Source organism: Myotis myotis, unplaced genomic scaffold (genome assembly GCF_014108235.1).
Source record: "Myotis myotis isolate mMyoMyo1 unplaced genomic scaffold, mMyoMyo1.p scaffold_m19_p_3, whole genome shotgun sequence".
NCBI lineage: Eukaryota > Metazoa > Chordata > Mammalia > Chiroptera > Vespertilionidae > Myotis > Myotis myotis.
In genome coordinates, this window is record NW_023416335.1 from 203134001 (window position 1) to 203147693 (window position 13693).

Consider the following 13693-nt stretch of genomic DNA (forward strand, 5'->3'; position numbering starts at 1 on the left):
CTTCATTAGAAATAGGGAAAGAATCGAGAATGAGGTTTTGGCCTCGGGACCACCAGGCTTTGGGGTTAATTTAACGTATTGCTCTGATCTATTTTAGGGTTTTAAGGCATAAAAATTAAATTGCCCATCTGTGATTCTAGGCTGGTCACAAAGGATTAGTAGTTGCCAATGAAGGAGGATGACAACTCGGGAGGGAAAGATAAGAGCAGTACCAGCGGCCTCCTAAAATTCCAACAGTAAGGATAAAAGAAATTAAAAAGTAACTGAAAAATGTAATACTAAAGAACTTTCATGTAGTTATTAGGATGTGGCTTACCAAATCTTCAAGGAATAGATCATGTCCACCTTTTACAAATGCTTCCGCAGCGTAGAAATAGATGGAAAGCTACTCAACTTTTTTTAAAGTTTAAATTAATGCTAAAACTTCACAAAAGGAGAGCACAAGAATATAAAACTATGAACCAATATAATGTGGGACTGTGGGAACAAAGTCTCAACAAAATATTAACAAATTGAATCCAGCAGTGTATTAAAAGAATTATGACTCCACAAGATTTAATCCCAGGAATGCAAAAAGGCTCGACATTAGCAAACCTATTATTGTAGTTTACTGCACTAATAAAGAAGAAAATATACGTAGTTATCTTTACATATGTATTTGATAAAATCTAACAGCTATTCCTGATAATACTCTTAGCAAACTAAGAGTAGAAGAAAATTTCCTTAATTTGATAAAGAATATCTTCTACATGGTGGAACATTAGAAGCTTTCCTGTAAAAAATACAAGGATGCTAGCTAACTATTCCTACTACAATTAGCATTGGATTGAAGATCTTGGGCAGTGAAATTCAATAAGAAAAATAAATGAGTTATAGTAAGGAAGAAACAAAACTATGATTACTAGTAGACAATATGATTATAGTTAAAATCCTACAAAATCATCTTTTGAAAATAATGATTAGAACTATCTTGAGTGAGATGATGCTTTACAATTGTATACGTTTAGCAAAACTCATTAAATTGTGTATTTAATATATGTGCATTTAACTGTATGTAGATTTTTACCTCAAAAACCATGAGAACTAATAAGAGAGATCACTGCAATGTCTGGATTAAAGATTAACATGAAATAAATCAGTAGCTTTGAAGAATAGAAAAAAAATCCCATTCATACCAGCAACCAAACCTGAAGAAACCTGTGGAACTTTATTAAAGGGCAGAAAAGAAACCCTGAATTAATGAGTTCTATGTTCCTATAAGAGAGCATCAATATTTTATAAAAAGTCCATGCTTGCCCTGGCCTGTTTTCTCAGTGGTTAGAACATCAGCCCTCGGACCTAAGGTTTGCAAGTTCGATTCCCAGTCAAGGGGTACCTTGCTTGTAGACTCAATCCCTGGCCCAGGTTGGGGCGAGTGTGGGAGACAACCAATGGATGGGTCTCTCTTGCATGGATGTTTTTCTCCCTACCCGCCCCCCCTCCTTCCCTTCCAGTCTCTCTAAAATTCAATGGGGGGAAAAATATCCTCAGGTGAGGATTTTTTTAAAAAGTCAATTCTCTCTCAATTAATCTGTATATTGAACACAATCGCAATTACAATCTCAAAATGTGTTTGTTTGTTTGTTTGTTTGTCCTGGATACAAACAAGCATGTCACCTTTTTTGCTCTTCTTTTCCAAATTTGGGCATCCTTGCTCAATAGTTATTCCAGGTGGGTTGTAGTTAGCCACCCATTCTTCGAGCCTTGAGTTTGGTGCCTTTTTCTGATTCACACCAAGGTGCCACATAGACAAGAAAAGACCTTGTAAACGTGTGTTTGGAAAGGTAGCCTAAATAAGAAAGAAAAGACAAAAACCATAAGGAAAGAATTCATGTATTTGACTACATCAAAATTTTACATTTCTATATGATAAAAGGCTGCAGAGACAAGATTAAAATGCAAATAGCGTTTGAGATGAGAACAAAAAAATAGAAAAAAAAGAAACAAAAAAAAAGAAAAAAAAATAGTACTAGATTGTACCTAAATATTTGTGGTTCTTTAAATCTGGCTGTAAGTTATATTATCTTTAAAAGAGAATGTAGCTGAAACCAGTTTGGCTCAGTGGATAGAGCGTCGGCCTGCGGACTGAAGGGTCCCGGGTTCGGTTCCGGTCAGGGGCATGTACCTGGGTTGCGGGCACATCCCCAGTGGGAGATGTGCAGGGGGCGGTTGATCGATGTTTCTCTTTCATCGATGTTTCTAACTATCTCTCTCCCTTCCTCTCTGTAAAAAATCAATAAAATATATTTAAAAAAAAAAAAGAGAGAGAGAGAATGTAGTGGTGTGGGTAAAGGATTAATAAAGCTTTTACCCTTCTGCATGGCAGTTCGACCTTCAGTTAACTTTCTGTTATCTGTTCCTCTAAAACCTGATAAAATAGACTTGTCAACTATGTCGTTAGGCAACATTACTCATATTAGAGCAATTACTTGATTGGTAAATTGCATTTGGCCTGGCAAAACTGTAATTACCCGATGGGAGAGCATCGCTTTGGGCTTTCCTGAGTGTGAAAACTCTTTAATTGGCCCTGGTGGGCCCCTGGAAGCTCTGCCTGTGAGGTGGGTACAAGAAAGACTGGCTCCTGAGGGCTGTGCGTCTTCTAAGTCAGGGCAGCTGCCAAGGGGACCTGGTGTAAGTCTTCTTTCCTTGCACCTGAGCTGTCAGGTGGCGGCAGGCAGGCGAGGAGGGAGCGGCTGTGTGATCGCTTTGTAGAGGATTACAAGCGCTCCCGGCGAGGCGGAACACCTAATTCTGCTGTGCTCCAAGCAGTCGTTCCTTCCAAATGAATCCGGTGCGCCATGTGGCCCATGGTAGTCTTAGCGAATCTCGATGTTGAGTTGCACCGAAGAAGTTGTACCCCTGGTGGATGTTGCATGTGGTGATACAGTTTATTATATAGAAAAAGCTATAAACAAAAAGGCTGATTGGATAGAATCACGTGGGATAATCAATCTGAGTGTGAACTACACCTGTGAGGAATCTGATGTCTATCATGAGTTCATAATACTGTGTGTTTCCCTGTTCCCTCTTGTGATAGTTGCAAATATGGGGCCAGCAGAGTATGTGTACACCTCTGTGTCATGAGCCTGGGAAGCCCAAATCTATACACTGGTATCAGGCATTTCACAAGAGTGGAACAAAGTCTCTTCACCTCACCTCACATGTTTCAAGCAAGTGACGAAGGACCTGTCTGAGTTTTAGGGGTGGAAGTTTTCCTTGACCTTAGAGATGCCTTTAAAGCTACTGAACCTGATATTATTATTATTATTATTATTATTATTATTATTATTAGAGAGAGAGAGAAAGAGATCGATTTGTTGTTTCACTTATTTTGTGCATTCATTGGCTGTTTCTTGTATGTGCCCTGACCAGAGATCAAACCTGAAACCTTGGCGTATTGGACGACACTCTAACCAATGAACTACCCAGCCAGGGCTTTGAACCTGATTTTTAGTGACTTGCATCCCCCTTTATAAGTAGATCCACATAGGGCTACGCCAGTGGTTCTCAACCTTCCTCATGCCGCGACCCTTTAATACAGTTCCTCATGTTGTGGTGACCCCCAACCATAAAATTATTTTCGTTGCTACTTCATAACTGTAATGTTGCTACTGTTATGAATCGTAATGTAAATATCTGATACGCAGGATGTATTTAGGCAACCCCTGTGAAAGGGTCATTCGACCCCCAAAGGGGTCGCGACCCCCAGGTTGAGAACCGCTGGGCTACACAAACCTAGTCCCAGTGTCCTTGGAGGGTTAGCATACCTGTTACTCCATCCGGCCAGTGTGGGAGGCATCTTTCAAGTTGCAGAGAACATCTGTCTGGGTCAAAACTGACTGGAGAGTGATTGGGAGTCAGAGCCTCCTCTTTCGGTCTCTTGTTTTGAGGAAGGAGGCCTCTCCCACTCCCCACCTTCACATCTTGTGAGTAAAATAATGTATTTTCTCACGGGAAAATACATTATTTCCAATTCATTTATGCCTTCAAAAGCATGAGAAAAACTCCCATTAGCATTCTGTGTGACCATGTGGATACATCATAACATCACTTGGACCCTATAAAAGACCACTACAGGATCAGTACCTGACAATTTTATTTTTTAAATATATTTCTTTATTGATTTCAGAGAGGAAGGAAGAGGGAGAGAGAGATAGAAACATCAATGATGAGAGAGAATCATTGATTGGCTGCCTCCTGCATGCCCCCGACTGGGGATCGAGCCCGCAACCCGGGCATGTGCCCTTGGCCGGAATCAAACCCAGGACCCTTCAGTCCGCAGGCCGATGCTCTATCCACTGAGCCAAACTGGCTAGGGCAGGACCTGACAGTTTTAGATTATAGTATTAGTGGGGTAGTAGGGGAGAGGTGGACCTTAGTCCTATAGGTATTTATTCTTCAGAAACAAATTTGTAGAGCTGGAAAACCTGGTCTGAGAGCTTTAAATTGTCATAATAAACCTGCTGATTTGGGTCAGACAGGGTGTCCTTTAAGTTTTCTTTACATTCTCTTATTTTAAACTTCATTCGGTTAAAAAATACAAAAGTAATGTGTTCTTTGGTGATGAGTTAAACAGTAGAGAGATTCATAAAGAAAAATAAACACCCTATCCCCAGTGCCACCCTTTTAAAAGTTCAGTGTTTGTCTTTCCACTTCATTTTCTGTGCCCACACAAGCACGTATAAAGACATGTGTCGTGTACAATAGTTTGTTTTGACTTCAAGCTGGGTATGCTACTCTGCAATTTCTCCTTTTCACTTAAGGCATTATGAACACATCTACAAGTTCTCACATATAGATCTAATTCATTACTTTATTTTTTAAAATATATTTTATTGATTTTTTTACAGAGAGGAAGGGAAAGGGATAGAGAGTTAGAAACATTGATGAGAGAGAAACATTGATCAGCTGCCTTCTGCACACCTCCTACTGGGGATGTGCCTGCAACCAAGGTACATGCCCTTGACCGGAATCGAACCTGGAACCTTTCAGTCTGCAGGTTGATGCTCTATCCATTGATCCAAACCGGTTAGGCTAATTCATTACTTTCAATAATAGCATAATATCCTAGTAACTATTAGAATATTATTATAATAATAGCATAATATTCTAATAACTATTAGCTCTTTTTCTATTGGTGAACATTCAGGCTGTTTCCTTTTTTAAAATCACTATCAACAATATTGCAATAGATATTAACGTACGTAGAAATCCATATTGGTGCATTTATTTTTGGACAAATTGTAGGGGTCTCTGGGTCAATAATATGTGATGCGCACTATTAATTTCAATACTTACTTTCCCAAAAGCTTGTAGCAGTTTATGCTTCTGCCCCTTCCCCAAATCTTTGCCTGCCATGGATGTTAGCAATCTTTTTCATTTCTGCCAATATGAGGATGAAAAATACCTTTAACTGTTCTCTCCTGTGCTCCCCACCCCCCAAATCTATTCTCCACTCTGCAGATAGTGATCGTTTTGAAAAACAAATTTTACTACATCACCTCCCTGCTCAAAATACTCCACTTATTTTCTGTCATTCTTAGAATAAAGGCCAATACCTTTGACATGAAAAACAAAAAACAAAAAACACCTTGTGGTCTAATGGTCTACCTGCCTCTCAGGAGGGCGTTTCTCCCAATAGAAAGGGCCTTCCCCAGGTCGAACTCTACTGAGAAATTAAGATGACATATTAGCTTGTTTGCCGGAACAAGCCTCATAGGGCGTTACGCTTTTTAAAATGTGACTAACTTATGCCTGAAAGGAATAATTATTTCTATATTATGTGCCTTGATGGAAGTGTTTTTCCAGTTGCTTGGGGCAGACCATTTAGAGTAAACAGGGAAACGAAGGACTTGTCAAAAGGAAAAAAAAAAACAACAACAACATGTTAGGGCGACGCCTTGGCTCCCAAGGAATAGGCAGAAAGTCTGATGGTAAATGTAGGGGGTTTTTGCTTCTCTTGTTTTTAAGTTGGACTTTTAAAGCAGAAGCTGCCTTTAATGTGCTGGTGTGCAGAACAGGAAATCTGATTTTTCGGTGTGATAACACATTCTTTGACATTAACCCGGACGGTTGGATTGTTAATGACACTTTCATCTTCAAAGCCCTTCACCATCACGGGTGGATTAATTATTCGTTTTTTTGGGTGTGTGTTAAAAAGTCTTCAAAGCCTTCATCCTTTCCTCCTTGGAATTGGGGCTCTTCAACCTTTCAAATGTTGCTTTCCTGCCCCCAAGGGAGACAATAAATTGCCTCTTTTTTTTTTTTAAGACAAAAAGAATACAATAGAAATATACTCTTTACACTATGGAAAGCTGATGTCCTTATATCCTGGGTGGGATTAGAAGAGGTCGGAAAGCAGTGTTTAAACTGTGTTTACAGTAAGCACTGTGAGATGTAACTCTGGCGAAGAGTGTTTGTTACCGCTCGGGCTTTTGATGTGCTCCTGGAAAGTGCCACAGCTACCCAGAGCACCCCGCGTTCGCCATAGGGGAGCCTAATAGGTGAGTGTTGCTCAAGTATTATTCCAATTCCTGTCCCCTTCAAACAGTGCCTAATGGGGTATTTTTAAAGACTTGGTTTTGGAGAAGAAAACCCTCAAGCCTTTCCTCGGGGGTCCTCCTGGATTTGACACATTGTATAACCACAAGGGAGCAGTCTTTTCTTTTGATGAGGTCTTCTCTCCACCTCCCCCAAAATGAAAGAGCAAGTGCAAGTTTGCAAACAGTCTCAAAGCCCTTTCCATTAGCCCTGGACGCCGGAAACCACAAAGGGCAGTTCAAGTTGTGATTTTCAAGGAGAAAGCCTCCGGGAAACTTTCGCTCCGCCGCCAGGAGGCCTGTCGGTTCCTGGGAGGAGCCCTTGGGAATCCGCGAGGATTCCTCGGCTCTTGAAGACCCAGATCAGTGGATTACAGTAATTGCAAACCTCGGGTGGCTTCGGAAGATTACTCTGTTTGGTGTGCGCTCACATTTCCAGGCTGGGGGACCGAGCAGAGGAACCCCTTTTGTTACCTTTTTGAAAGAAGAAGATCAGAGAGGAAGACGAGGTTTGAAGTGCGGATTAGGGGTCCTAAATCTTGGCCTGGCACCTCCGTCTGGAACTTTATAAGGAGACGGAGGCGTGCACTGGCTTTCCGGAATCATGCACAGTTTCCCGGGAGCGTGTTCTGGAACTGAGCTTCGGGGCTCAGAAACGTCTCCCCACACAGACCTTCCGTGCCAGGCAGTCTGAATGGACCATCCTCTCCGCTTTGAAGATTTGCAGCCTCGTTTTCTGCTGAGACATTAACTTCTTGGTTGATTTGTTCGTTGGCTTTTTTTTTTTTGACGAGCGATGGAGACACGGAAATCGGCCGGACTGCTGACCTTGCCGTACCCCCTCCACCCGGGGCCCCTGAACCTGCCCGAGACCCTGCCCCGCCTCCCTCTGAGGGACCCCTTCAGGGTCTCCTTGCATCTGGACGCCGCGTGCTGCGCCCCGAGACGGCCCTACCTGCCCCTGCCGCTGGACGGCGCCTTCGAGCCCGCCTTCCTCCGCAAGCGCAACGAGCGCGAGCGGCAGCGGGTGCGCTGCGTGAACGAGGGGTACGCGCGCCTCCGCGACCACCTGCCCCGGGAGCTGGCGGCCAAGCGGCTGAGCAAAGTGGAGACGCTCCGCGCCGCCATCGGCTACATCAAGCACCTCCAGGAGCTGCTGGAGCGCCACGCGCGGGGGCAGGACGGCCCGGCCGGCCCCCAGCGCAGGTCCGACTGCAACAGCGACGGCGAGTCCAAGGCCTCGTCCGCGCCTTCGCCCTGCAGCGAGCCCGAGGAAGGGGGCAGCTAGCGAGCCCCGGACCGCCGCCGGGACCCCGGCCTGGACCCCGGCGCCCGTGCACCGCGCGTCTTTGCCCTCTGGTCTAAGGTTCTCTCCGAAGGTGGTTGCGTTTTTAATCCGGTTTCTCCTCCAGGGGGGAAAAAAATCTTAGAAAAAAGAAATTCGTGCTTTAAAGGGAAAAAGATATTCTGACATTCTGGTTGGGTTTCCGCCTCCCCCTTTTATTGGCTTTGTGCCTCCAACTTAATTAGGTGCCTGCTTAAAGGAACTTCTGGACTTCTCACATGCAAACGGTACCAGATGCGGAGCACCTCGTCCTGGAAACCCAAAGGGCAGTGACAGTTTCCCTCCGTCCTCGGTGTGGGTAAATCATGTACCTAAATATCGAAATAAATCCAACCTTAACCAAAGAAGAGCTTCCCAAAAATAAATAAAGGACAGCTCTCAAGGCGAGAGGCACGTTTTCCTGCGTCCCTCCCCTTAGGAATTACATTGGGCGGCACCGCGCCTTGCTCGGTGAAGGTGACACCCGAGGACGCGTGTGCCCGCGGCGCTGCGGGGCCGGCCTGTGCCGTTGACCGAGCGGGTGAGCCGCGGCGCCGGCGAAGGCATGTCTCCTTGACACTTCCCGTCTCATCAAAAAGTGGCGATTCTGGAAACTCCACAGGAGTCGGCAGATAACATGTTAGCGTCCATGAACCTTTTGGAAGAGAGCTCAGATTTGTGTGAAAACTTACTTTTCCTCTCTGTTGTTGTTGTTGTGTGTGTTTTTTTCCTTTTCTTTGCATCGCCCCTTGCAGTTCTTACTCAACTGTTGGTTAAATTGAAGTGACACCGTGACCTTTTTGTTTGTCTCAAGTAAATGCTTAGATGGTTGAACGGGATGGGCTGGGGCTGGTCCATTCTCACACTTTCATCACAAGGAGGGCTCCCAATTATCTAGGGCAGTGGTTCTCAACCTTCTTCATGCCGCGACCCTTTAGTACAGTTTCTCATGTTGTGGTGACCCCCAACCATAAAATTATTTTCGTTGCTACTTCATAACGGTAATGTTGCTACTGTTATGAACCATAATGTAAATATCTGATATGCAGGATGTATTTAGGCGACCCCTGTGAAAGGGTCGTTCGACCCCCCAAAGGGGTCGCGACCCACAGGTTGAGAACCGCTGATCTAGTGCCGCCAGCTTGTTCCTAGTTTCTTAAAAATACTTAATTCTGGTCATTTATTTTTTTTCCTCTGAGAAACAATTAGAAAACCATAGATAAGTAAAAAAAAAACCAAAACTGACATAAGATAAACTTCCTCTCTCAAAAGTTCTAATATGCTGAATTGCCCTTTCCTCCGAAGTAGCTGCGGTACGGGGGCGGGGAATGGAGCTAGGAAATAAACGGAGAGGAAACTGACAAGGGTGCGCCCCCTCAGGGAACTGTTTCACTTGACCCCCACCCTGGCTTCATTGGGTGGGTTGTATTACCCCCTTTTTACAGATGAGTCAGCCGAGGGAAGCTAATAGCCAGTGCACACCTTTCACATGCCAGGAACTATGCTGCGTGCTTTTTTTACATTTTGTTGTATTTAATTTTCATACCTCTCTGAGGTGGGTGTTACACATATTTTGTGGTTAAAAAAAAGAAGCTCAAGCAGATTGCCCGCCTGGCCCAGACCAGTGTTGCTGACCCCAACGCCCAACTTGCTGTCTCCCTTATCATGCCTTCCCTTGCTCTCAGCTAACGTTACTTGGCCTGTGGAATGCTGAATCCATCTTAGAAGGTATAATTACTAATATTTATAACTATGAGTATAATGGTATTCTGTTGTTTTCAGCCGCACAGGCAAATGCTGTGCAATGATTCACAGCCAAGCTTTCTTTTTTCCCAAGAACAGTGGTGGAGCTCTTGAGTTTGAAGGAGCAAAGGATATAAGAGCCATTTTCTCTAATCTCACACACTCCCATAACATATCCACTTTAGCCTTCAGGCAAGTTGTTATTCTATAAGGGCGGGGGCGGGGGGACCTTCAGTGAAGCCAGCCTACCTGAGGTATATTTACTAATTAGGAAAAAAGAAAAGGGAAAACATTCATGCTGCCTTCCTAGGTAACTTAGAGGAAATGCTAATTAACGAAATTGTTAAAAACCTTGAGAGACTTTTCTAGGGGCCTTAGTGGGGCAGTAATCACAATGTCCGTTCCTTTATTCTACTCTCTTTTCCAAAGTAGGAATAATAACCTGGCCAGGTGGCTCAGTTGGTTAGAGCATCATCCTGATACGCCAAGTTTGCAGGTTGGATCCCCAGTCAGGGCACAGATAAGAATCAATAAGTGGAACAACAAATCAATGCTTCTCTCTCTCAAATCAATAAATAAAAGTTTTAAAAGTAGGAATAATAATAAAAAAGAGTATATTTTGTTTAATCTACACAGACTATGTGATTGTTTTCTAACTGCAGGGAAAAAGAAATACTTTTTCTTTACTTAATTCATTAAAATAGTTGTATAAAGTCTGTGAATAAATATCCTTTGCTGAGATAAGTGACTTATAAAGAGGGCAGGTCAGTTTTAAAAGGGAACTTTATTTTGGATAAAATGCCTTGAGAGACTTTTAATGTGGTTTTGATTGAAGCCTACTAAGAATAAGGCAATCATTTTGAGAAACCTTTTGAAAAAAATAAAATCCCAGCTCAATTATATACCTATTTTTAGAGAAAAAACAAAATCAGGCAGTTTTTCTGGAACCTTCCTGATGGCTTACAGGAGGAGCACCATTCCAGGAATGAGGCCTTTTAAAATGTTCAATCTCCCCCTTTCCTGTGAATGAATGCTTCATTAACCATAGAACCATTTGATTCTCAAAAAGAAAATTGGTTCTAGATACTTTCATCATCGTATTCTTGCCACAATCATTTTTGCTGCAAACATTTTGCCCACGCGACTAATTGACCATAAGGCAATCTTGCTGTATAAAAGATAAAATAACGCCGAAGCCGGTTTGGCTCAGTGGATGGAGCGTCGGCCTGCGGACTGAAGGGTCCCGGGTTCGATTCCGGTCAAGGGCGTGTACCTGGGTTGCGGGCACTTCCCCAGTGGGGGATGTGCAGGAGGCAGCTGATCGATGTTTCTCTCTCATCGATGTTTCTAGCTCTCTATCTCTCTCCCTTCCTCTCTGTAAAAGATCAATAAAATATATTTAAAAAAAAAAAAAAAGATAAAATAACTGGTTGACCGTTTGGGTTTTTGTTTGTTTGGTTTCATTTCCGCATTGACGAATCAACTGTGTTCAGTGGACTTAATGTACTTAAGCTCGTTGTCAGTTTGGTTTCATTTCTTCATTGACAAGTTTTCACAGTTACTCCCATTTTTATATTACATATAAATCTTGCCCTGGCCGGTGTACTCAGTGGTTAGAGCATCTGCTAACCCACAGAAGGGTCTCAGCTTTGAGTCCCAGTCAAGGGTCCTGTTTGTGGTGCATGCAGGAAGCAACCAGAGGATGAAGATGTGTCTCTCACATCGATGTTTCTCTCTGTCTCTCTCTGTCTCTCTCCGTCTCTCTCCATCTCTCTCCATCTCTCCCCCTTTTTCCCTTCTTCCCACTCTCTCTGAAAAGTAATGGGGAAAATATCCTCTGGTGAGGAAGAACAAAAAACAGATCTTACCTAGGCCTCATAATGGCCAGTGGTTCTCAACTTTCCTAATGCTGCGACCCTTTAATACAGTTCCTCATGTTGTGGTGACCCCCAATTTCATTGTTACAAACTGAACATAATTAAAGCATAGTGATTAATCACAAAAACAATATGTAATTATATATGTGTTTTCCGATGGTCTTAGGCGACCCTTGTGAAAGGGTCGTTTGACCTCCAAAGGGTTCGCGACCCACAGGTTGAGAACTGCTGGCCTAGACGGTGATAAGCAGATAGGGTGGTGGAGATGGTCTTAAAATAGATGAAGATGATTTGCCCCAAGAGTTGGTTTCTCCTCCTCCTCCTCCTCCTCCTCCTCCTCTCTTCCTCCTCCTTCTCCTTCTCTTCTTCTCCTCCTCCTTCTCCTTCTCTTCTTCTCCTCCTCCTTCTCCTTCTTCTTCTTCTTCCTCTTCCTCTTCCTCTTCCTCTTCCTCTTCCTCTTCCTCTTCCTCTTCCTCTTCCTCTTCTTCTTCTTCTTCTTCTTCTTCTTCTTCTTCTTCTTCTTCTCCTTCTTCTTCTTCCTTCTCTTCTTCTTCCTCTCTCCTCCTCCTCCTCCTCATTCTTCTTCTTTTGGTTTCTTATTTTGAAACCCATGACATTGGGAGGAGAGACACTGAGGGCCCTCTCGGAGGGTGCAGAGTTGAGCCAACATTTCCCACAGAACAAAGACAAGTGCTTAGATACAATCCACAAAGTAAAATCAGTTATCTGCACAGTATAACCATGAATCTACACACATTTTTAATGTATTCAAATATTTTGTATTTCTCAATAAACTTTAAAAAATGTTATGTCCTTGTTAAGGTCCCTCTTTTATTTTCCATGATTTTATCCTTTTTTATGGCAAAATTGCCTTATGGTCAATTCCTTAGGTGGTGAAAGCGTTTGCAGTGAAAATGCTTGTGGCAGATATCAATGGCAAAGATGCTACAGTGACAATACCGGACATGGACAAAATCAATTACCAGCAAGCTTTGTAGAAGCCGTAGAGGGAGTTTTATGGAAATGATGCATTCATGAAAGGAGAAACATTTATATGGCCTTCAAGGTCTTCCCTGGTTTTTTGGCCACTCAGCCCAGACATATCCAATGACTATAAATTGTTTTTACAGTATTCCCTGTGGTTCATAACCCTAATAGGTGTGACACTCCACCCCCACCCCTGAGTGTACAGAGGAAGGAGAGGCAGTGTTGGGGCAGGGCAGAGTGTGCCCTGGCCTTGGGCTTGGTCCTACTCTGCCACTCAGTGACCTGATGACCTGAGATGAGTCCCTAACTTCTGTGCCCTCAGTTCCCTGTGCTAGGACATAGTAATATTAGATTGCATCATCTTTTAGGCCTTCCAGCTAGAAAATGCCCTTCATCTGACATGTGCAGAGTCCTAGACCAGGGGCGACAAAAGCCACTGAAAGCACGAGGACTACGCCCTCCATCTTACCCTGGGTCCTCCATTTTTGGGCAGAGCCATGTGCTCGGTGGGGCTTCTTCCCGGAAGCCCAAGCCTCTGCTAGCCACACCCAGGACTTCTCTGGACTAACCAATGATAATCAAGGGAAGTGCACGCCATCAATATGACCACATCCTGTGTAACGAGACACCGACTTGCGCCTGGCCAATCGGCAGGACCCACAGTCACCTCTCCACCCCTTACTCCACTCCCCTATAAAACTCCTCTTCCCATCGGGCTAGCCCTCTCTCTGCCACCTGCTGCTATGTCAGTAAGGAGGGTGGGGGAGCCAGACCTAGGTTTGAAATAAAGGACTCTTTGCTTTTGCATCGGACTCGCTGGCTCCCTGGTGGGCTCTTGGGAATCTTGAAATCTGGGCATAACAGCCACATGCCTGCCTCTTGCACGTGGTACAGCAGCAGCCTCTCTCCCACTAGGAGGATCCAGTCCCAGAGTGGCAGCTTCCTTTTGAGTTCTAGTTGCTGTTGTAATGCCTATTTTTTTCAAAAACAAGCTTCATAATTTTTTGTTGAATAGAATTTAACACTAGATTGCCCAAGGAAGTCATTTTGACTGCTTTTTAATTTCAATTAGAAAAACAATTATGTATATAAGGACACAATGTCTTAGAATTTTGTGACTTTTTGTACAACATATAAATGCGTTTATTAATAATTGTAGTTACCTCCCCCTCCTTCATTTCTGA

The 13693-nt window shown here is 43.5% G+C and overlaps 1 protein-coding gene across 1 annotated transcript; it reads left to right on the forward strand.

The window, feature by feature from the left end:
• The first annotated feature begins 5739 nt into the window (after nt 1–5739).
• ASCL4 (achaete-scute family bHLH transcription factor 4) lies at nt 5740–8827 on the forward strand. The gene has a single exon (XM_036296503.1). It carries the CDS (start codon nt 7375–7377, stop codon nt 7864–7866), a length of 492 nt encoding a protein of 163 aa, XP_036152396.1. The 5' UTR covers nt 5740–7374; the 3' UTR covers nt 7867–8827.
• Nucleotides 8828–13693: the final 4866 nt, after the last annotated feature.